At 31.5% G+C, this 24,826-nt stretch overlaps 2 protein-coding genes across 2 annotated transcripts; both read right to left on the reverse strand.

The window, feature by feature from the left end:
• Positions 1-2,756: 2,756 nt before the first annotated feature.
• LOC131633242 (protein FANTASTIC FOUR 1-like) lies at positions 2,757-3,507 on the reverse strand. Its single transcript, XM_058903950.1, has one exon. It carries the CDS (start codon positions 3,505-3,507, stop codon positions 2,797-2,799), a length of 711 nt encoding a protein of 236 aa, XP_058759933.1. The 3' UTR covers positions 2,757-2,796.
• Positions 3,508-7,243: 3,736 nt separating this feature from the next.
• On the reverse strand, positions 7,244-7,939 carry LOC131633243 (uncharacterized). Its single transcript, XM_058903951.1, has one exon. It carries the CDS (start codon positions 7,937-7,939, stop codon positions 7,244-7,246), a length of 696 nt encoding a protein of 231 aa, XP_058759934.1.
• Positions 7,940-24,826: the final 16,887 nt, after the last annotated feature.

Below are 24,826 nucleotides of genomic sequence, written 5' to 3' on the forward strand. Positions count from 1 at the left end.
AGGTGAAAAAGACATCTCTGATCATAGTTCGATTTGGATCAAATCTAATACCTTAAACTGGGGTCTCAAGCCATTTAAGGTGTATAGTTGATGGTATAACCATGTTGATTTCCTAAATTTTGTGAAGGAGGAGTGGGAATCGTTTTGAAGTGTCAGGTAAGAAGGTGTGTATAATAAAGGAGAAACTCAAGTTGTTGACGGGTAGACTTGGGTGGTGGAATAGGTTTTTGGTTGGGTGGACTTGAAGATGGATGATGTAGTCAAAGAGTTAAATTGGGAGGACAATCAAATGGATTTAAATAATCTAACAAATAATGAAAATTGGAGGGACAAAAGGAGAAAAGCTTCACAATCAGTTTGGAATAGTATTCAATTGAATGAGGGTCTGATTAGGAAAAAGTGTAGGTAAAGGCAAATTCAAGAGGGAGATCTCAATACATGATTTTTCCACTCCATAATGAAGGAGAGAAATAGAAGAAATGATATTATATGAATCAAAATTAGATGGGGCAGAGTGGAAGGGGTATAAGCAGTCAAAAGTGAGGTAAAAAGGTTCTTTGAAGAAAAAATTATTGAACCTTCTGAAATAAGACAGGTTTCAGAAAGAGTGGAATTCAAGTAGCTATCTAGAGAAGATAGTATCGGTCTTGAGGTGGAATCCTCCAAGGAGAAAATTAAAGAAGCCATTTGGGAGAGTGAGGGGGATATAAGCCTAGGGCGTGACTGGTTCAACTTTTCTTTTTTAAAGAAATGTTGAAAGATAGTGGAATATGATATAGTGAGGTTTATCTAGGAATTTCATAACAGCGTTAAGCTTCCAAAAGCCATGACAACTTCTTTTCTAGCTTTGGTTCAAGAAACCCTAAGCCCACTGAGTTCGGAGAAGTATAGGCCAATAAATCTTGTGGGATGTATGTATAAACTTATATAAATTTTTTTAGCATTGAGACTGAAGAGGGTGCTAGGGAAGATTATTTCTAAAACTCAAACAAAATTTGTACTTGGGAGGCAAATACTTGATGGTGTCCTTGTTATAAATGAGTTACTAGACTTAAGGGAAAGAAAAGAGTGTTATTTACTAAAATTTGATTTTGCTAAAGCCTACGATTGTGTAAGTTGGGCAACTTGAGATATATGCTTATAAAACTAGCATTTGGGTATAAGGGGAAGCCTCTCGGGAGAATCCTTGGTCAACAAAGCAATTTTAAGGGGCTTTGAGATGGTGTCAGGCCTGAGCATTAATATAATAATATGAACAAGAGCAAGCTGTATGGGATAGGCATTAGGAGTCATTTTATGCAAGTTGTCTCTCATTTTTTTATGTTATAGCAATGACAAAATTCCCTTTAAATTCCTAGAAATTTATGTAGGATGCAACCCTAAAAGGCATGGTAGCAAGTGTTTAAAAGGAAGTTGTCTACATGGAAAGAAAGACATTTATTCATAGGAGGGAGAGTCACCTTAGTGAATTCAATTTTATGCAACTTGCCAATATATCATTTCTCTTTCTTAAAGCCCCTGTAAAGGTTCAACAAGAAAGCATCTGTATTTTCTTTCTGTTCTGTGCAAGATAAAAATTTTATGCATGTATTGTTTCTTTTTCCCTTTTCAATTTCGATTAACAACGAGTTTAGTTTTTGCTTAGTACACCAGTGGTGATAGATAATGCCACCAATGAGTATTTTTTTTAAGACATTCAAGATATTCTTAAGGGCTTTACAGCAAAGCATCAGGAGAATGTTATATGGACGACCACAAATTTTTAGGGTATGAGAAATGACAATGCAAAGAGAAAGAAAAGTGAAGTAGTTTTCAATATTAATCTTATATATCTTAGAAGATGTAGTTATTACGATTGGTGTAAATGTCCATTGAACTTCTTTAAATTGAATTTTCTTGTATGAGCAAGAGTATCAATTGTTGTGTTGGATCAATAGATATATACGCAACTTTTCTCTAGCCTTAAATGTCCTCCCACTAAAGAACATGGATTTAATTTTTTTGAATTAGTCGATCTCCATATCAAATATCGAGTTTTATAAACAAAATTACAAAGTCGGAAAAAAATGGTGAGACAAAATTTATTTTTAAATTAAGTCCATTGAATAATCTAGCCTAGGATGAGAGAAAATGGGTTAAACTTTTTTCATATGTTGAAGTTTAAGAAGCTTATAATTTCGGGATCCTAAAAGGCCTTGAACATTTCAATATATATATACTATTCTTTAACTATATGAGTTTCTTTAATTATGAGTTTTTTAAAAAGAACAAAAAATAATTATTGCCCAAAAATATATGTGAGTAAATAGTGACATTTATACATAGAAAATGGAGGTTGTTGAGAGAATAAACTATGTAGTGACACAGCAATGACAGCAATCACAACATCATCCTCAAAACTACATTATTAAACTAAGATGTCTACATCATTCACTTGTATTTTGCTGCAAAGTAAAAATTTCCAACCTAATAGAAATCAAAATTTGGAATTTAAAACCATACTTGAAGGATTGAAGGATTGCAATCATTGGATACAAGATCTACTCCCAAAATATGAAGGTTTGGTAATATGAAGGTTTGGTGCTGACTTAAGATAAGATGATGATAATATATTACTAATATTCAAAACATTCAAACTCAATGTTAGAAAGATAACAACAAAACTGCAAAAAATAAACACAACATTATTATGAAGAACAAGAACAACTAGAATCCTTAGCCATGAAAAGAGTCTACAAGCTTAACAAATTGCATGCAACTAACAACAAGTAAAAAAAACTGAACTCAATTCACTAATCAACCACGAACTGTTCTTATAGGTTGCATAGGAAGTACCCCAAATATACCAGAAGGAGACGATATCACACTGTTGTTGCAGTTCAAATAATTTCCTTTACTATTTGCACCCCCTACTATCTCATTCTCATCAACAACAACCTCATCAACAACATCAACATCAACAGCAACATTCTTTTGAGTGTTGTCCGTATTTTCTTCTTCAAAATTATCATTCAAAACAACACTTTGATTCATAGTAACATTGTTAATCTCCTCCTCTTCTTGTTCTTCTTGTTCTTCTTGATCTTCTGCCTCTATGAAATAGTCTTCGTCATCGTCGTCGTCATCGTCATGACCAAGTGGAACAAGCTGCAAGGTGAGTCTACCATTCTCTCTATGCGCATGAAAATACTCATGATGTTTCACTTTCTCTTCCTTGATGATCAACCTTCCCTCATCAGTGTAGTATCTTTTCAACACATACGGCATGTGAGAAGCAAGGTTTTGAGTTTGAGCAAGGCAAGGTATAGGAGGAGGAAACTCTCTCTTCTTCTCACAATTCCTAACAGAACTTTTCATCTTCTTTTCATCAGAAGAAGCTAGAGAACTCTGATGATCAATGTTAGATAGGAAATTGTTTTCTGTTTCAAGGTCGATGCAACTCTCGTTGCCAATGTAATCATAGTCGTTTGAAGGGTATATAATAGAGCCAAAAGAGTGGAAAGTCATAGTTAGGGTTAAGGTAGGTTCAAGAAACAAATGTTTCTTGGTTTCTCTATCAGGTACTAAGGAATTCTGTCAAGATAATAAATAGCTATCATCATAATAGAATACCTTATCAGAATACCTAATCAGAATACCCGATTTCTTAAAGAAGACATTACCTTATTTCAAGGTAATATAAGTCCACAAACCAAAAAACTGGTTGAGAGACACTAAATTGATATTAAATAGAACCATAAACAATAAACTATAAGCAGAAAATAACAAACTATAAGCAAGAAGAAAGGGATAGTAACCTGAGTTAGACTTGATGTGGGAGATGGGTAGGTTTGAATCGGCGTTGTACAAGTAGAAACCAGAGACTTCAAAGTAACTGTAAAATTAAACACACACACACGATGCAGTTAAATACAAATATCCACTGTACCAAACAAAAATGAGTATTACTTAATATAATCTAAAAATAAACTATTAGTATTCAGTCCCCTTTAGAGAAATTCAGAAACTATAGCAAAAGAATAACTAATTACCTTTAGAGAAATTCAGAAACTTCTGGAACCACACACCGTAAGCTAATCTGATGTCTCTAGTGATATTCTTTTAAAAAATCTTTAATATCCCCTGAAAAATAATCATCACCCAGATGTTATAGCAATTCTAGATACATAGTACCACAAATCAAAGTTTAACAACTACTTAGAAACCGGGGCAGCAACTACGCATGTCAAAACAACGGCGTGAAAACGACCACAAATCATAGTCGAGTCATACAAATGGAGAAATCAAGGTGGAGCAATTATATCTCATGAGAAAACAACAATTTAGCATGTATTTTCATAACGGGGCAGCATTAATGTCTAACGAGAAAGCACACAAAAAGTTGTCGCAAAAGCGAGCAACTACGATACCCTTCTTTGGACCCACCAACATCACACCACTATTAGTAGAAACTGCACCAATTTAGGGTGATTTAAAAGCCACATCTTCTATTTATAAAATGAAATTGCAAAACAAATCAGTTCCAAAAACATGTCTAAAGTTTAGAGAGCATCACAAATTTGAAGGCAATACCTCATATCAACAAACACATGAAACACAACAACCAATAAATTTGAGGAAAACTTGTGTTGAATTCTTTAATACAATATTATTTTATAACCAAATCTAAGATGACTACAAAATTATTTTATAACCGTAAGCTATCAAAATCAAATAATATCAATACAAAATATGACTTAATTCCACTTCAAAACATGAGATCAATTCCAACCACCTTTGAATCAATTAACTTAGAAACCGGGAGCCACTACACCAACCTATTAACACATACTTAAGTTCACTTCAAACATGTCTTACACAACGAACTCGGGCAGCCATGAACATGAACCAAAACCAAAACTCAAAGAGAAGCACAATATCATTCAAACTCAACAATACACTCTAAAGACATTTAATCAAACATGTAATATGCTTCATTCTCAAATTGCAGTGCAACTGTGCAAGGTAAAGAAAAACAACATTCCTTAGTTGAAACCCTTAAAACTAAACCCATAAATCATTCCCAATCTCTGAACTAAACTAAACTAAACTGATGGATTATATCAAATTTCAACTTGGAATATAAACTAAATATGAAAATAAACTTAATATGAATACATTTGTTTTACTATAGAAATGCTATCAAATTTCTTTCAGGCATTTCATCAAACAAGTTGCAGGCAGAAGTCCAATCTTTGATACCAAAATTTTCACTGAAAAAATAAGTGATAGAAAAATAACAAAAGAAAATGAAGCCTAAAACTCACCGGCGGTGAGGTTCTGGATGAAGACGGAGGAGAAAACGAGTGTAGACGGAGGGACGCCGACGGTGGTGGATGGCACCGATGGTGGTGGACGGAAGGGCGATGGAGGATGATGAAGATACAGTGAGGGTTTTTCGCATGCAGAGAACAGAAAACGAAAGAGAGAAAGTGAGAAACAGTAACCGGTGAGAAGCGTGTTTTTGGTTTTTTAGTAATAAAGGCTACTAAAGCGCTTCTGAAAAGCGCTCTCATAGCCTGGTCTATACCAGCGCTTTTGACTAAAAAGCGCTCTCATTAAACCCCCCTATACCAGCGCTTTGAAAAGCGCTTTAATAGACAACCCTACCAGAGCGCTTTTGAAAAGCGCTCTCATACCCCCCCTTACCAGAGCGCTTTTTAAAAGCGCTCTCATACACCCCCCCTACCAGAGCGCTTTTTAAAAGCGCTCTCATACCCCCCTACCAGAGCGCTTTTTTTGCATCATTTTCCCTTTGTTTATTAATTTTGATTTTAGCGAACCCTACGAGAGCGCTTTTGCTAAAAGCGCTTTAGTAGCTGCGCTGCTACAGCTTAAATTTGGCGTAGTGCCTGTAAAGGTTCAACAAGAAAGCATCTGTATTTTCTTTCTGTTCTGTGCAAGATGAAAATGTTATGCATGTATTGTTTCTTTTTCCCTTTTCAATTTCGATTAACAACGAGTTTACTCTTTGCTTGGTACACCAGTGGTGATAGATAATGGCACCAATGAGCTTTTTATTTTTGAAGACATTCAAGAAATTCTTAAGGGCTTTATAGCAAAGCATCGGGAGAATGTTACAAGGATGGCCACAAACTTTTAGAGTATGAGAAATGACAATGCAAAGAAAAGTGAAGTAGTTTTCAATATTAATCTTATATATCTTAGAAGATGTACTCCCTCTGGCCTTATTTATAAGCAAATATTCCTTTTTTAGGTTCATTGAGTAATGAATGTATCTGACATACTTTATAAGACCATAGAGAGTAGTTTTTATGATTGGTGTAAATGTCCATTGAACTTCTTTAAATTGAATTTTCTTGTATGAGCAAGAGTATCAATTGTTGTGTTAGATCAATAGATATATACACAACTTTTCTCTAGCCTTAAATGTCCTCCCACTAAAGAACGGTGAATTTGATTTTTTTTAATTAGTCGATCTCAATATCAGATATCAAGTTTTATTAACACAATTACAAAGTCAGAGAAAATGGGGAGACAAAATTATTTTAAAAAATAAATTAAGTCCATTGAATAATCTACCAAGAATGAGAGAAAATGGGTTAAACTTTTTTCATATGTTGAAGTTTAAGAAGCTTATAATTTTGGGATCCTAAAAGGCCTTGAACATTTCAATATATATATATACTATTCTTTAACTATATGAGTTTCTTTAACTATATGAGTTTTTTAAATAGAACAAAAAATAATTACTGCCCAAAAATATATGTGAGTAAATAGTGACATTTATACATAGAAAATGAAGGTTGTTGAGAGAATAAACTATGTAGTGACACAGCAATGACAGCAATCACAACATCATCCTCAAAACTACATTATTAAACTAAGATGTCTACATCATTCACTTGTATTTTGCTGCAAAGTAAAAATTTCCAACCTAATAGAAATCAATTTGGAATTTAAAACCATACTTGAAGGATTGCAATCATTGGATACAAGATCTACTCCCAAAATATGAAGGTTTGGTGCTAGGTTAAGATAAGAAAATGATGATAATATATTACTAATATTCAAAACATTCAAGCTCAATGTTAGAAAGACAACAACAAAACTGCAAAAAATAAACACAACGTTATTGTGAAGAACAAGAACAACTAGAATCCTTAGCCATGAAAAGAGTCTACAAGCTTAACAAATTGCATGCAACTAACAACAAGTAAAAAAACTGAACACAATTCACTAATCAACCACGAACTGTTCTCAGAGGAAGTACCCCAAATATACCAGAAGGAGACGATATCACACTGTTGTTGCAGTTCAAATAATTTCCTTTACTATTTGCACCCCCTACTATCTCATTCTCATCAACAACAACCTCATCATCAACATCATCAACAACATCAACAGCAACATTCTTTTGAGTGTTGTCTGTATTTTCTTTTTCAAAATTATCATTCATAACAGCACTTTGATCCATAGTAACATTGTTAATCTCCTCCTCTTGTTGTTCTTCTTGATCTTCTGCCTCCATGAAATAGTCATCATCATCGTCGTCATCGTCATGACCAAGTGGAACAAGCTGCAAGGTGAGTCTACCATTCTCTCTATGCGCATGAAAATACTCATGATGTTTCACTTTCTCTTCCTTGATGATCAACCTTCCCTCATCAGTGTAGTATCTTTTCAACACATACGGCATGTGAGAAGCAAGGTTTTGAGTTTGAGCAAGGCAAGGTATAGGAGGAGGAAACTCTCTCTTCTTCTCACAACTCCTAACAGAACTTTTCATCTTCTTTTCATCAGAAGAAGCTAGAGAACCCTGATGATCAATGTTAGATAGGAAATTGTTTTCTGTTTCAAGGTCGATGCAACTCTCGTTGCCAATGTAATCGTAGTCGTTTGAAGGGTATATAATAGAGCCAAAAGAGTGGAAAGTCATAGTTAGGGTTAAGGTAGGTTCAAGAAACGAAAAAGAAGGAATCAATGAAGCATGATAAGGTTGGTTAAAGTGATATAGTACAGTAGCAGGGAAAGAGAGTGAAGTAGTGGCTAGGTTTTCGTGAAGGTGTGGCAATGAAGAGAGAATCGAAAAGATGACAGCTAAGAAGAGTTATGAGTGTATATGAATCTCATATTCATGTCATCAGGCTCCTGTGCAAATTTCAAATTCCAAAATCAGAAGAATCATAGACACATATACGAGGTAGAATGAATCAATAAATTTGGTAAAAAAATATTTAAAAATTTTATTCAAGAAAATATATTAAAATCTCATCAATTACATGTGAATAATATGAAATAAATTTATAAAATGCGATTTATTATTTTATTTTTAAATAAATCCCTAATTAATGCTACCAAGTGTCATGGGATTACATTCATATATGAATTGAACACATTAATTATACTACAAATTTTTTATAATAAGAGTAAAAAATAATATGGGACTATTAATAGTTAAGGTTACAGGGAGTAATATGCTTTTATTTATTTATTTATTTATTTATTTATAGAATTTAGTTCACTCTAATAAATAAAGTTAATTTAATTTTTATTAAAAAATTAAAAATAAAATATTCATTTAGTCCCTAAAAATATAGAATTTTTTAAATTTAATTTTCTAATTTTTATATTTAGTACTTACAAAGAAATTATTTTACTTTTATTATTTTATGTTTGTATTAGTTCCAATAATATTGATTTATGTAAAATGTAAATTATATTATTTGATTTTAATCTTTGTCATTTCTATTAATATTATAGGGAGTTAAATCAAATATTTCACCTATTATATTACAGAAAGCATTTCAAATATAATAAACCTGAATTAGGAAGAATAATAATAGTAATAAATAAATGTTTATAATAGTTAAAATCAAATAGAAAAATTACATAACTAAAATAGAAAAAAATAATATTATTAAAATTAAATTGATTCAACTAATTATTTGTTTATCACAACACACATTTTAAATATGATAAATGAAAAAAATTGAAGTGCCATGTCAATTTTTTAAAAGGTAGTGATTTTTAAAATTAGTGACTTTAGTTGAATTAATTGAATATTGATACATCAAAGATATAATAATATACATCCTTGGAGATATTATTTTAGTTTTATTCACCAAAAATAATAAATAAATCTCTCTAATTATTTTGAAAAATAGGGACAATGAAAAATTATTAGACTTTATATCCAATATATTTTCATTATTAATTTTGATCCTTAAGTCAATAATCAATTAATAATTATTCAATGTTTTTTAGAGATAAATCCCACTACTTATACCACCACATTATTCATTCAGTAAAAACAATGAAATATATATAAGATGAAATTATATATATATATATATATATATATATATATATATATATATATATATATATATATATATATATATATATATATATATATATATATATATATATATATATATATCAAAAGCATCAAATCATTTCAGATGAACAGGAGACTTTAGAGTTATCATGATAAACAGTTTGACCACACACGTTGGCAGGGGAGTTAAACCAAGTGTTCATTCTTATTTCATGCATTGGTTAATTCCAGTTGGTTTTCATGCAATGATTTCATGAAAAAATAGTACTACTGCTTCAATTTGTACTTTAAACTCTAGTAATTTCTAGTTACATAATCATTTGTGTAAACATGAATGAATCTGAATAAGTTTAATTTGATTGCTAATTTATAAAAAAAGGAAAATAGTAAAATCAATTTAATTATTTTTTTTTTTATTTTCTTATAAAAAAAAATCGAGTGAATGAAAATGAGTCACTTCCAACGACGAAAATAGAGCTGGAATTCACAAATCGATGCCATCATCAATAATAATAATAATGGCATAATAATATAATCAAGAACATGAAATTAAAACTCTAGTAAAAGAAAATTTCAAACCAACGTCATCAATAATTAATTAAAACAGTATTTGAGATGAATAGAATAGAGTCGAAACTCAATATGATCTGAGGAATAATTCAATCACATTGAAACTATAACAATTCAGAGCAGAAAACAACAAAAATGAACAATGAAAACTAGGGTTAAAAATTACACCATAATGGAATAGAACGAGTTTGCATAAAATAAAAGGTTAATTAAATTTAAGTGTACCTCTAACGAGAAAATGGTGGTTTGATTGGTAAGAAGCATGTGTGCACGTTGGATTGAAGAAGTCGATTGAAATAATAAGCATGGAGAGAAGACGATCTAGACACAGATGGATTTATATTGAGGGTTAAAATGACAGATAAAACATTAAAATTGGCCACAATTTGAGTCAATCTCTAGGGTATGACAGCGGTACACGTAGATAATGTAACTTAATCGTAAAAAGTGCCCATTTTCAAGGAGAGGATATGTCATACGATGGAGTAAATTAATAATTATATTCAACAACAATAAAATCACTTAATTGCATTTTCATCTCAAATATCACCATTTTAAGGTCTTATATTTTTAAATTAAAGCAATTTTAACCCTTATTTATTGTGATTTGATATTCGTTAGTATTTTATTGATTGTGGTTTAAATCTAAATCGATTTAAAATAAAATTGTAAATCGATATAAAATAATTAAAAGTTGCACAAAATTAAATGTGATTAAATATCCTTTTGTGAAACTATTTGGATAAAGTTGGATTTTTGATGTATTTTAAAAACTGAAATAAATCAGATACATATATTTTATTGGTATTATTTATTCTATTAATATATTATTTGTTGGTTTAAATATTTTTAATTATACTTATTAATTTAATTTAATATTATTTTTAATATTTCTAATAATTCAAACATAATTGATTGTTGTCATACTCTAATATAAATTTTTGGTATAATGTGTTATATTTTCAACAATGCTACAGTGACACCATTTCTTACACTCATTTGTTATACAGTATTATACCGTAAATAGTGTTTTTGTAATAAAATAATAATATTTTTTTAAAATTAACTTTTTTAAAATTTATTTTATAATACAAAAATATATGGTTGTGTCATTAACCAACTTCACAATTGAATTACCCACAAAAATATACGTTATTAAGAACTATTTTATTTATAATTTATTAACCAATTTCACTATTTCATTAACCAATATAATACATGCTATTAATCATATTCGACACTAACTTATAAATATATTAACCAACTTTTACACTCCATTAACCAACTTTATTTTACTATTTAATATATTTTATGTTTGAGAATTAATTAACTAGGTTATAAACAGTATTAACCAATTTTATACATAGTATTAACCAAAGTAAATTTATCACATAAGATTATGGGTCTTTTTGGTAAAAATAGCGGTTGGCTGATAAGCTAGTTGGTAGCTTATAACTCATGGTTGATGGCTAATGGCTGATGACTGATAGCTTATAACTATAATGGTTGAGACTGATAGCCGATAAGCTAATTGAAGTGTTTGGTAAAATCAACGGTTCAACTCAGTGGTGTAGCTACAGCCCTGCGAGCCCGAACACGCCCCAGGCTCAACCCCTCCTTTCGTTGTATACTCCCTACCTAATAGTCGATTTTTAGACAACACCAGGGACAAAATTAGTAATTTTTAGACAAAATTAAGGGCAAAATTAGTAAATATAAGGTGTGAAATTTTTGGACAATATCAATGACAAAAATTTTAGACAAAATCAAGGGCAAAATTAGTAGAAACATGATGTAAAATTAGTAAAAACAAGGTGTAAAATTTTTACCTAGGCTCCCTAAAATTTCTGGCTCCACCACTAGTTCAACTAACTTATAAATGTAAAATGACATAAAGTTATTTAATACATAATTATTTCAATTTAAATTAAAATAAATTATAAAGGATAAAAGTGGATTTTTGTTAAAATAATAAGGATAAAAAAGGAAGAAAACATGATAAGCTATAAGCTAAAACGCTATTTGAAATAGCGTTTGAAAAATAAGTTATAAGCTAGCAAAATAAGCTATAAGCTCGTGATGACAAGACCGTTACCCAACGTGTCTAAATTGTCATTTGAGCTTATAAGCTATAAGTCAAAAGCTATAAGCTTAAAAATCTGTCTTACCAAACAGACTCTATCTTTTTAAGTGAGAATATATATTAACCAAACTCTGAATTGTATCAACCAAATTATAACACTCAATTAACAAACTTGTATTTCTCAATCAAGACACTAATAACCAAACTATGAACTATATTAACCAACTTATAACACTCAATTAACTAACTTTTATTTTCCAGTTAAGACTACTTTATATTTCCAGGATAACTATTAACCAAACTACAAACTGTATTAACCAAATTTTTACACACTATTAACCAAAGTTGTTTTGGAGAGAGAAAAAATATTATATAAAAAAAGTCAAAATTATGTATGTCACTGTTCATAGTATTTGTGAACAGTGACATTCGGTGTAGTTAGGGCTGAAAATGGATCGAGTCGAGTCGAACTCGCCTCAGCTCAGTTTGACTCGTTAAGAATTGACCGAGTTTGAGTTCGAGTTTATGACGAACTGTTTTTCAGCTCAAACTCGACTCGTTAAGAATTCGCCGAGTTTGAGTTCATCAGGAACTTTTTTCAACTCAGACTCGACTTGTTAGAAGTTCACAAACATCTTGGTTCAACTTGTTAGGTTTATTTCACGGACTTAAATGTAATTTTTTAAAATCTATTTATATATATATATATATATATATATATATATATATATATATATATATATATATATATATATATATATATATATTTGACATTTTTAATTAATATTTTTTAAATAAAAATATAAAAATAAAATAAAAGTTATAAAATTGGAATTTATACGATGTTAGTTTTATTTGTAGAAATATTTTGCGCATTCGAGAATATAAATTATCAATTAAAACCGTTAGATTAGAAGAAAATATGATACTAAGATTTATAGCAAATCTTTAAACCTACTCTTAAAGACTATATAATCTATCTCATATATAATCGAATTGACTCACGAACCTAACGAGTCAAACGATGTATAGTTCAAGTTCAGCTCATTTAGTTAATGAACTTAGTTTTTAACTCATATTCAGTTCACTTGGTTCATGAACCTAGTTCAACGATTTATTTTTCGAATCAAATTTCGAACTATTTTCGAGTTAGTTTGGTTCATTGCCAGCCCTAGATGTAGTGTAGGAATTAGGTGTCAAAATATTATTTCTCTTATATTTTATACAATTTTTCCTCTTTATTATGTCTTTATAACGATAGTCGTCCTCAAAATTTGAGGTCATGATATAATAATACAAACGATTTTGGATTAAGTTTTTTACTAAGCCTTCTATGTTATTTTAACTCTAACACTACTATAAAAATCAAATTTAATTGTTACATGTTATTTTAACTCTAACACTACTATAAAAAAACACATTTAATTTCGGATGCGAAGGGAATTTAATCTCAGTTACACAAGCAAGGTATTGAAGGATGCCATAAAAACTTGTCACTTTATCCTTTGGTTTTTGATTAACTGAAGGGCAATGTTATGTGCACATGGAGTCGATCCCTATCAACTGCATTTCTATTATTTTCAGAACTAGACGACGCACCTTAAAATTTCTCTGGGTTGAAATTTAAACTGAGATAATAGAGCAATAATATTTACCTCGGTTTTTAATATTAAATAAGAAAATATTATTATTATTATATTTTTTATTTTTCAATATTAAAACAGAACACGTATTACATAATCATATTTCACTCCATTAGGAAACATTGAAATATAACATGTTTACTGAACCATATTTTACACCATTCAAAAATATTATTTGTAAAGCCAAAATGACACACTTGTTAATAGATGATGTTAACTCATGGATAAGATGATGTTAATAGAGATCTCTAGAATTTCTATCTTTTGTTTTAGTGTCTGATTCTTTTACTTTTTTTCAAAATTATTTTGAAATGATAACTTACTTGTTCGTCGGAGTCTTTGTAGGTACCACACCCTTGATATGCTCATGTCATGATTAGATCAAAATCAATCTTGAGGATGTTATATGTTCTTGAGTTGCTTCTTTTCATTTGGTGTTTGCAATATATGCAGGGTGGTTTTTTTATAAGTAGTAAATACTGCACACATATTGTCGCGGAATGCTACTTTCCAAATACAGTGAGTTGTTGAGTTCTGCATTGAGTTTACATTTTTAATCGACTTTCATGTACTACTAATAGATAGCCGATTGATCATGTTATATCATGTCAAATTTATGTTTCGTAATTTTTTATCTAATTCTCAGAAAATATATCATACTTTTTTTCCATCGTTCAACACCTCCTTTAGTTTATACCATTATTAGTTTGTTTATATAACAAAAATACCAATTTTTCCACGCAGGCCATATTTTTGACATGCGCGCTTCATCAGTTGTGATTGTCGGGCTAGTGTTATGTAGTGCAAGTATCTTTAGTGATCATGACATGATTGACTTTGATTTTGGTTTCACTATTTCTTTTGGTCATATTAGATACGAAGAGCCAGCACTTGAGGTTGCAAATGAAGGCGTTGGCGCTGCAGGGCATGCAATTGGTACGACTTTAGCGCTTTGTGTTTAAGCTAAGGAATTGTGATCAGACCAACATCACTGGTTTAAGTTGCTGCCCAAGCAGGGTTGGTTCCGACTTTTTAGAGGCCCAGGGCAATTAAATAAATGGACCCTAACAAAATACAGACGTTTTACTCTCCTCCAAAATGAGAAAGAATGTCGGAGACAAGATAAAAAATGTGAAGTCTTAGTTGTTTCTAACAATAAAAAGAATTTCAATACAGATAAGTAGCCATCTGCAAATCATTAAAGAATTCAAAATCGAAATATAATTAACTGAATTAAGAATGAGAAGCTTTTAAGTTTCTTAATTGCTCCAATTTCTGGCCAACATCCACCATCTCAAAGAAATGAAAGTGGCGTTTTCTCTTGCTTTAATTGCGGAAAACCAAGTCATATGGCTAGAAAATGTAGGAGTAGGCCTAAACCATGCCCTGGCCCTAATATGCAAGTTTACTTGATTGATAAGAAGTTTATTTCTATGATCACAAAAATAATAAATCAAAGCACAAGTGATAATGAATTTGATTTTATCATAAAATTTTGATAATAAATGAATTAATTGTATGACAAACTTTTAAATATTTAATTATGACATATAAATAATCGTTGTTGTAAAAAAGAATAATTAAAAATTTAGAAGCGACCAGTAATTCTCAAACGAGATATAATAGGTTGTTTAATAATTTCGTTAAGAAATATATATTTTATTATTTCAGTATTATAATTTTTTAATACACCTTCGAAAATTGAGGCCCCTATTTTTAAGAGGCCCTACGTTGCGGTCCTGCTTACCCGGGTCCAGAGTCGGTCCTGGCTAAGAGATAACTAGTCACACTAACAAGAGAATGAGAATCTCCTTATACACACTAGTTGTCTTCTCTTTTTCAATTCATTTTTCTGACTTCAAGGTAATCTATGATCGGCTCCGTGATATTTACAAAGTGATGCAGGGACACTTTTGATTTAATGAATATCTATGTATTGTTGAGTTTCTAATTTAATGTCAAGTTCATGCTGGTGTTGGTTTGATTTGTAATTTGGTCATACTATCATGTTTTTAGTTTTTATTTGTTTTTTAGTATCAAGCCATTTTTTGCATATACATCTTAAAAATATATCTTCGTAGATGCATCTCCGAATTTAATTTAAATAAAATGAATAAATGGTGTGTTCGGAGATATATCTTCAAAAATAGGAAGCATTTTTTAATTTCGCCAAGGGTATAAGAGAAAGTAACAAAATGCGAAAAGAAATTTCCATGAGTTTAGATACCCTTATAGTCTCTTTAATATCTTTTTAATGTTTTTTTACTTATAAAAAAAATGATAAGTACCCTTTTAATCTCTAGCTCGGTCATAACACTTAATCTCGTTCCTCATATATTAGTTAATAGGCATCCCACAACAATATAAAAAGTAAATTATTTAACTTTTAAAAATTAAACAACTGTGAAAATTAGAAAAATCTGGATATTCCTTAATTTAGACAAGACCATTTAACTTTTAATGTTCAAGTCAATTTTTTCTTTTGTATGAAATCTATATTATAAATGCACTAAAAAAAATACTTTAACTTGTCTCACAATCCAAAGAAGGGTGACCAAAAGAAGCCTAACTAAAAAAAGACGGATTATAAACTTAAGGTAATGCTAACATGTATTCTAAGAGCATATTTTAATAACTAAATAAAAAAATTATCTTAAAAATTATGTATTGAATTTACAAATATATAATAATTTTTTTATTTTGTTCTAGACAAACTTTTTAAATGTAGATTTTTTAACATATACTCTTAGAAATGACACATGTTAGCATTACTCATACTTAATAAAGTTAAGTCATTAATAACTTACCTCATAATTATTTAAACTATTTATTTTTAATATATATTCGGCATGTTATTTTATTTTCCATTATTATTTTGAATCGATATGTTACTATGTTTGTCTCACGATGAGTACGATACTATGTCCTCAGGTAATTAAAGGTAATGATGTATTTGTGTTTACCCTTTAGTTTTTTTCAAAGAAATGAGGAAAATAAGATGTTCTTTGTCTAATTAATTTTAACATTTTTTCATTTTTGCCGATTTTATGATAATATGTGATATCGGTTCCATGAGATTTAGAAACGTGGTTAATGTTATAAAAACTAATTTAAATCAAATGGATTAAGGTTAAAATCGTGAACCATCCTTATAGAATTTCAAACATTCTCAAATTGTCTTAGAGTTTATACACAAAAATACCCTGGATAATTCAACTTATACTCGAGTTTGCACAAGACCAATGAAAACTCGAATGTAAGGAAGATGAAATTTAGAATTTTGTGTGAAGAGGATAGGCTTTTCTAATATGTTTTTCTGAATCCAAAATGTTCAATTTATAGGCCAAACTGGTATTATTTCATAAGGTTGCGATCCTTCACTACGCCAAATTTAATCTTTAACAGCACCCCTACTAAAGCGCTTCTAGTAAAAAGCGCTCTTATAGGTTGCACTAAAAACAAAATAAAAAAACACGCTAAAAAAGCGCTCTTAAAGGGGGGGGGTATGAGAGCGCTTCTGAAAAGCGCTGTGGTAGGGGGGGTGTATGAGAGCGCTTTTGAAAAGCGCTTTGGTAAGGGGGGGGGTATGAGAGCGCTTTTGAAAAGCGCTTTGGTAAGGGGGGGGTATGAGAGCGCTTTTCAAAGTGCTGCTATAGGGGGGTTTAATGAGAGCGCTTTTTGCTAAAAAGCGCTGGTATAGACCAGGCTATGAGAGCGCTTTTCAGAAGCGCTTTAGTAGCCTTTATTAGTAAAAGTTAAAAACAAAAACACGCTTTCACTTTCTCACTTTCTCTCTTTCGTTTTCTTTTTATTTACTGTTTCTCACTTTCTCTGCAACCTCCGCCGTTCACAGCCACCATCGTTCGTCCCTCCGTCGCCAGCCACCACCGTTCGTCCCTCCGTCGCCAGCCACCACGAGCAACCTCCGCCGTTCTTCTTCCTTTCAGATCCAAAACACACGAGTTTATGGTGAGTTGAGGTTCGTGTTGTTGCTGAGTTCGGTTTCGATTCTGAATCTACAAACCAAAACCGGGTGAGACCTTTCTGAGTTTATTTCTTATTCTCTCTTCCTCTCTCAAATTTCTGAAGGGTTTGTTTGATTAGGAAAGTGATGAACAAATGTTTGGGTTTGATGAATGTTTGTCTGGTTATGTTTGATGATGATTTGTGAATGGTTTTGTTTCTGATGAATGGTTTGCGTGTATGAGAAAGATGAACAATTAGGGTTTTGGTTAGTGTTTGCGGCTGTGTATTGTGATTGTTGTTGGATGAATATGAACAATGTATTTACAGTTTCTGGAGAGGTTTTTCGAAGATGATGAACAGAATTTTTTTTAGGGTTTTTGGTTGTTGGCTCTACGGCTCTACGGCTGATTTTTTTTAGGGTTTCTGGTTGTTGGCTCTACGGCTCTACGGCTGATTTTTTTTAGGGTTTTTGGTTGTTGGCTCAATTGACTTGTTCTTTTATCAAAAACTATTTTTATGTGCATGTGGTTGTTAATTGATTTCTTATAAATTGGTTTCTGTTCTGGTATAGCACTATTTTTATTAACTATTTTGTCTTTTGTTCGGAGATGAGGAAATTTTTGGTTGATAGAGAAAATATTGAGAATGTGAATGTTGTGTAAATAATCACGTTTTTCTATTGTAGGTTGAGCTTCAAACAGTGGATGGACTGGTAAAGGATAGAACACAATGTGCCCCTGCCGATTATGTTCCACAGAATAAGAATCAAGTAATGTACCCCGAAGCTAAGTCTTCTGTGGCAGGATCGTTCGGGGTACAGTTATTTGATTCATATTCTGTGACACAATACAACATAGCTCAGGTGACTACTGGTTCTCCACTAAAGCATCAATACAACATAGCTCCAGATAATACAGGAAGCGTACATTGGCTGCATAAGAACTCGGAAGTTGTTTCCCATTTAGTTGTTTTGGTTTAGAAATATGTGAATTGGTTTAGTTGTTTTGGTTTATAAATATGTATATATGTATTTTGATTTACATTAATGGTATATAATATAATACTTTTTTGTATATAATCGATATCGATTATAATGGTATATATCGATTTGAAATGATAAATTATAGGTTCATGAAAAAATACTGCCAAAAAATAGTAAATTACAGGTTCTAAAATATTGCTGCCAAAAGTGCAGGTTTAGAAATAATAAAAAGCATAAATAAAAAAAAAAAAAAAACGCAACATACGAAAGCGCTTTTGAAAAAAGCGCTCTTATAGGGGTTCCTACCAGAGCGCTTTTTCTTGAAAAGCGCTCTTAAAGGGGGGCCTACAAGAGCGCTTTTTCCAGAAAAGCGCTCTTATAGGGGGGGTCTACGAGAGCGCTTTCAGAAGCGCTTTTGTTACCTACGCCAGCGCTGGCTTTCACAGCGCTTTTAAGCGCTTTTAAAGCCCAAAAAAAGCGCTTTTAAAGCCCCAGCGTGTTGTAGTGCTTGATGAAACACACGCTTTCAATAACACTTTTACTAAATGTTGCATTGTTTTGCCTATAACAACACATTTCAAATGTTGCACTGTTTTACCTACAACAACATATTTTAAAAGTTGTATTGTATCCCATTCTTCAAGACTTCGCGAAGTGTTGGTTATTTTTTAATTCAAAATACAAATAGCTTATTTCAAATTCAAAATACAAACTTCATATATTTTCTTGTCATTTTCGAATACACTCATGGTGATTAATTATTATTAATTATTAATAATTTATAACAATTAATCCAAATTTAGTAACCTTCTACAAGCTATTATGACTAGTCTCGATCACTTGGAACAGACGAGTAAAGCGGTTCGATGACTAGTCTAGATCACTTGAAACAAACGAGTAAAGCGGTTTGTTGGCTTGTGTTGAATTGCAGCATGCCTTCCATTTATATTTCCTAACTCCAAAGTTTCACTTTGGCCTTTTTTGCACAATTAGTCATGCTTGTTATTCTATTGTGCTAGATGTCTAATTAATGGGAGCTTCTACGGTGAAGTTGCAAAAATGATTGTTTTGAAAAAGTGATTTGAGATGAATCTAGTGTTACATGAGATATGCAAATCTCATTCTTTAGATAAATTTAAAGATAATCACCAAATCACCAATTACCATTTTATAAAATCGTCGAAAAATTTGAAAATCCAAAAATCACCATCTTCAATTGATTCACCAGTGTTACTGTTCATCATCTTCAGTTACATTTCATAAACAAAAAAAATCTGAAAAATCACTAAATCGACGAATTAATTCACAAATTATATACTGTTGGAATCAAAATTTCACCACGATTTCCAAATATGTATTTAAAATTGCAATACAACTTTTGAATTTGACAAAACGAAACAATAAAAGTGGCGTGAAACTCGAAAACAAACACGCTCGATCTGACTTGGCTATGAGGTTTTATGAAAAATTAATTTTAGAATCATGTTTATGGTGAAATTCCGCTTCTAATTGAGTATTCATTTGCTTGAAACAGTTAAGAATTATGATTTTGCCATTTTCATGTTCTTGAGCTCATGAGAGTTCTTGAACAAATTTTTTGAAAATCTTAATTAAATGTGTTTTCACGAGGTTAATGATTGATATAAAGATTTATGGAAGTACAAGATGAACATGAAAATCTGGATTTAGATTTAAAAGATGAAGATTAAATATTTAGATCTATGAGGTACATAGAGAGTACACAATAATGGGTGTGCACCATATAATTCTACGTGGCATGGACTAAGTCAACAATGAAAAATTCCAAGTCAACACTGTTTTTTGATTGACCAAATTTATGACTTCACCTAACAAATTAATTTGATGACTTCACCTTAGAATTTTCCCTAATTAATATAATTGAAAATACATATAAGTCATTGTTCTATGGCTTGACCATTTCCCTATGATCCTTTTTGTTGGTTTTGTTCCTTGTAAGATAAGAGTAAGATGAGGTTAATAGATATCTCTAGAATTTCCATCTTTTGTTTTAGTGTCTGATTCTTTTATTTTTCCAAAACTATTTTGAAGTGATAACTTAGTTTGTCGTTGGAGTCTTTGCAAGTATCACAACTTTGATATGCTCATGTCATGATTAGATCAAAATCAATTTTGAGAATATTATATGTTCTTGAATTGCTTATTTTCATTTGGTGTTTACAATATATGCAGGGTGGTTTTTTTATATATAGTAAATACTGCACAAATATTGTCACAAAATACTACTTTCCAAATTGTTGAGTTCTACATTGAGTTAACATTTTCAATCGATTTCCATGTACTACTAATAGATAGTCGATTGATCATGTTATATCATGTCAAATTTATGTTCCGTAATTTTCTATCTAATTTTAAGAAAATCTATCAGACTTTTTTTCCGTCGTTCAACACCTGCTTTAGTTTATACTAATATATTAGTTTGTTTGTATATAAAAAATACCAATTTTTCCATGCAGGCCATATTTTTTGTCATGCGCGCTTCATTTTGTGACCATTGGGTTAGTGTTATGTAGTGCAAGTATCTTCAATGATTAAGACATGATTGATTTTGTTTTTAGTTTCACTATTTCTTTTGGTCATATTAGATATGGAGAGCCAACAATTGAGGTTGCAAATGAAGACGTTGACGCTGTAAGCCATGTAATTTGTACGACTTTAGAGATTTATTTTTAAACACAGGAATTGTGATCAAACCAACATCAATGGCTAAAGCTGCTGCCCATGCAAACTGAAGGCTAAGAGATAACTAGTCATGCTAACATGACAATGAGCATCTCTTTATACACACTAGTTGTCTTCTCTTTTTTAGTTCATTTTTCTGACTTCAAGGTAATTTTTGATCTTCTCCGTGATATTTACAAAGTGATGCAGTAACACCTTTGATTTGGGTTGCTAGTCATGTAACACCCCAAATCTACCCCGCAATTATAAGCGAAAATCAGAGTGCATTTAAAAATCTTCATCAAAGATGGGATGTCACAATTCGACTTAACCAATCAAACATACTTGTATTGCATTTAATAAAGATACATAGCATTCGGAACAAAACTTCATTCACCACTTACAACTTAAACTTATAAACATCTTCCAATTTAACTTAACACAAATGTCATCATGGAATACAATAATCAAGTAATAATGACTAATCCCCCCGAGTGCTACGTATCAGAGCAATGGACACCGACTCGACTTGCCATAAAGCAACATAAGGACTTCACATCAATAACCTCGAACATCCACGACTAATCTTGAGTACCTGCCCATTTCCCATGGTAGGGGAAATATCAGCAAAGGAGCGAGATATCTTACAATATAAAGGAATGCATGATAAATAATATAGGAGATATAGATCATACATAATTTCACCACTTTGCATCACATAACATCTTACAACAACTTTCATCACAAAACAACTTATCAATATTATACGACTTTGAAAATAGCAATAATATCATTAATCAATTAAGACAACATATTCAAATTCACAATTATACTACCATCATGTCACAATAAGCATATCATCGTCTCAACAATTCAAATAACATAATCAACTTATGAAATGGCAACAATGTCAACAATCAACCATGACAATATATGCAATCCACAAGTAAGATTCCAACACATCACAACAAACATCTCGTCATCAAGTCATCACGGCACCATAAACATAATCAAATAAGACTCAAATGCAATTCACATGTGACTCGACTTATGCAAATGCATGTGGTACCATTTGGAGTAAAACTCCCACCATCTCAAAATTTGCCATTAGGCACACCGTCACTATTTGCCATTAAGGTCACCGTCGCTTTTGCCATTAAGGCCACCGTCTCTTTATGCAATGGATGTGACTCAATAAATGTAACATCCACACAAACACAACACACATAATTAATACGTCACAACATCGTCTAAATCACCATCGAACATTATCAATATAATGTCGAACTTCAACGACGACAAAATCATCATCATTCATAAGAATGCATCACTTCACAATCACGTCACTATGTTGCATCATCATACAACAATGATTCACCTCACAATACGTCACAATACAACTTATCAACTTTGACCATAGGGTCTACGACAACAACAACAATTTCCACATACTAGCGATAACAACAACAAATTCATCATGTTACCAACAATAACAACAACAGAGTCATCATGTTAACGACAACAACAACAACAAATTCATCATGTTATAACAAACATCAACAATTAATCATATTTCCAACAACATCAACACATTCATCATATTCCTTAATTCAAGTAATCATCATAATACACTATATTCAACTTCATATATATTGTTAATTCATCACATGGCATCATCGTCGACTCATACATATCAAATACGCACAATTAATCGCATATAGCGTATAACATCTTTGTCAATTATGCATATCATCACATACATCATTATCTCATCATAAGGAAGGTACATATCATCATCTCAATAACATTGTATCATCATAAGAAAACATGCATCAAGTTATACTACAGCATAGTTATGTCAATTCATCGCAAAGAGCATACTTCATATATTAACACAACATAGTTCATCACTTAATCATAATAAACATAATAGGAAACTATATCATATGGATCATGTTATTGCATCATGGTATAGTTCATTGCGTTAGCTTTCCAACGCTTCGAACGACGCCTAAAACGGAGTTACGGATCAAAAGTTATGGTCCTTACAAAATCTGCCAAAAATGGAAATCAACAGGTCGACGCAAAGGATCCTCAGGTCGGCGCAAAAACGTTTCTGTCCCCCTCGGGTATGCGCACGCTGACCTAATAGGTCGACGCATTCATCAGAAAACCCAGATTTTTGCCTTTTAGGCTGCACAGGTCGACGCAAACCTCTGTGTAGGTCGACCTAAGCTTCGTTGAAACCCTAAAATCACCATTTTTCTTCCCTAATCCCCTCATACAACACTCATTAACCCATACACCATTTATGCATCAATTGAAAGCAAATTACCACACAAGTAAGGTTCCTAAACATACTCCTAATCATGGGTTCATACACAAACATCAACAACATTATTAATGGCACAATTTCATGGATTCAATCATAAACCCTAACAATTTCAAACTCACACATCCATGGAGAGTAACATACAATCTAACCCACCATAAACATCATCATGTCAACCCTTAGAGAGTAAGAACCCCACCCTTACCTTAGCAAAAGCTTCACCTTCTTCAATGGAGTCCTTTCCTCTTCTAGCCATAGTTTTCCTCTTTCTTCCCTTCTTTCTCTTCTTTCTCTTCTTTCTCTAATTTCACCAAATGAGAGTTATGTCTCTAAAGCCCCAACTCCCTTACTATCCTTATTTTCTTAATTGGGCTTAACCCACAATCCAATCTCATATTCTATATAGGCCCAATTCATAATATTCCGCTAATTACTCAATTAAGCCAAATAACACACATAATTGAATAACCACATAACATAACGAATATTATTCCCAATAATATTCCCCAACTACAATTGCTCCTTAACTTAGTTAATATCAACTCGCGATTGTATTTCTCCGACTAATCCGACCATAAACTTAACTGCTCAAATCAACATATTAATCCAATTACGCCTTTAGAATAATACCGATAAATTCCGACTTCGACTAATTCCAACGAGTAAATCCTTGATTTAATTTAATTAAATAATTAATTAAATTTGTGGCGTTACAAGTCATGCTCAACAATCTGCTAGTGTTCAAGAACAAAAACTTCCACCGGTCTACCCTATTGGATGCACAATTTAGTCTTAAAAAATTGAAAAACACATAGTTAGAGTCGGTGTCTGTCATTGACAGCCTTTTTTTCAGTGTTGTCGGTTCTACAGATGTCATAAATGAAATTCATAACTATAAGAAAAAGCCAAGACTGTTATCTTACCAAGATATCCAGCTTTCCAAATTGGTTAATAATGAATTCTACAAATGATCCAATACTTGCAGGATCTATAACATCAAGTTGATGAAAAACCACTTTGATGCCATTAGAAGCCAATTGTTTGCATTTTGAAAATCCAATTCCCCCATTGCCTCCTGTCACAACTGCAATCCTACAACCAGTTAAACAAATTATGTTACAAAAATTGATGTTGAAATTTGGTGATACCTTTTTTTATGAAGAAAATGACAATAAAAAATTAGTGGTACCTTTTTGTTGATTCTTCCATT

Source organism: Vicia villosa, unplaced genomic scaffold (genome assembly GCF_029867415.1).
Source record: "Vicia villosa cultivar HV-30 ecotype Madison, WI unplaced genomic scaffold, Vvil1.0 ctg.001100F_1_1, whole genome shotgun sequence".
Lineage (NCBI taxonomy): Eukaryota > Viridiplantae > Streptophyta > Magnoliopsida > Fabales > Fabaceae > Vicia > Vicia villosa.

What these genes read in the sequence shown, in the direction of transcription:
- LOC131633242 (XM_058903950.1), bottom strand. Translation starts at nt 3,507, where the DNA reads ATGACTTTCCACTCTTTTGGCTCTATTATATACCCTTCAAACGACTAT.
- LOC131633243 (XM_058903951.1), bottom strand. Translation starts at nt 7,939, where the DNA reads ATGACTTTCCACTCTTTTGGCTCTATTATATACCCTTCAAACGACTAC.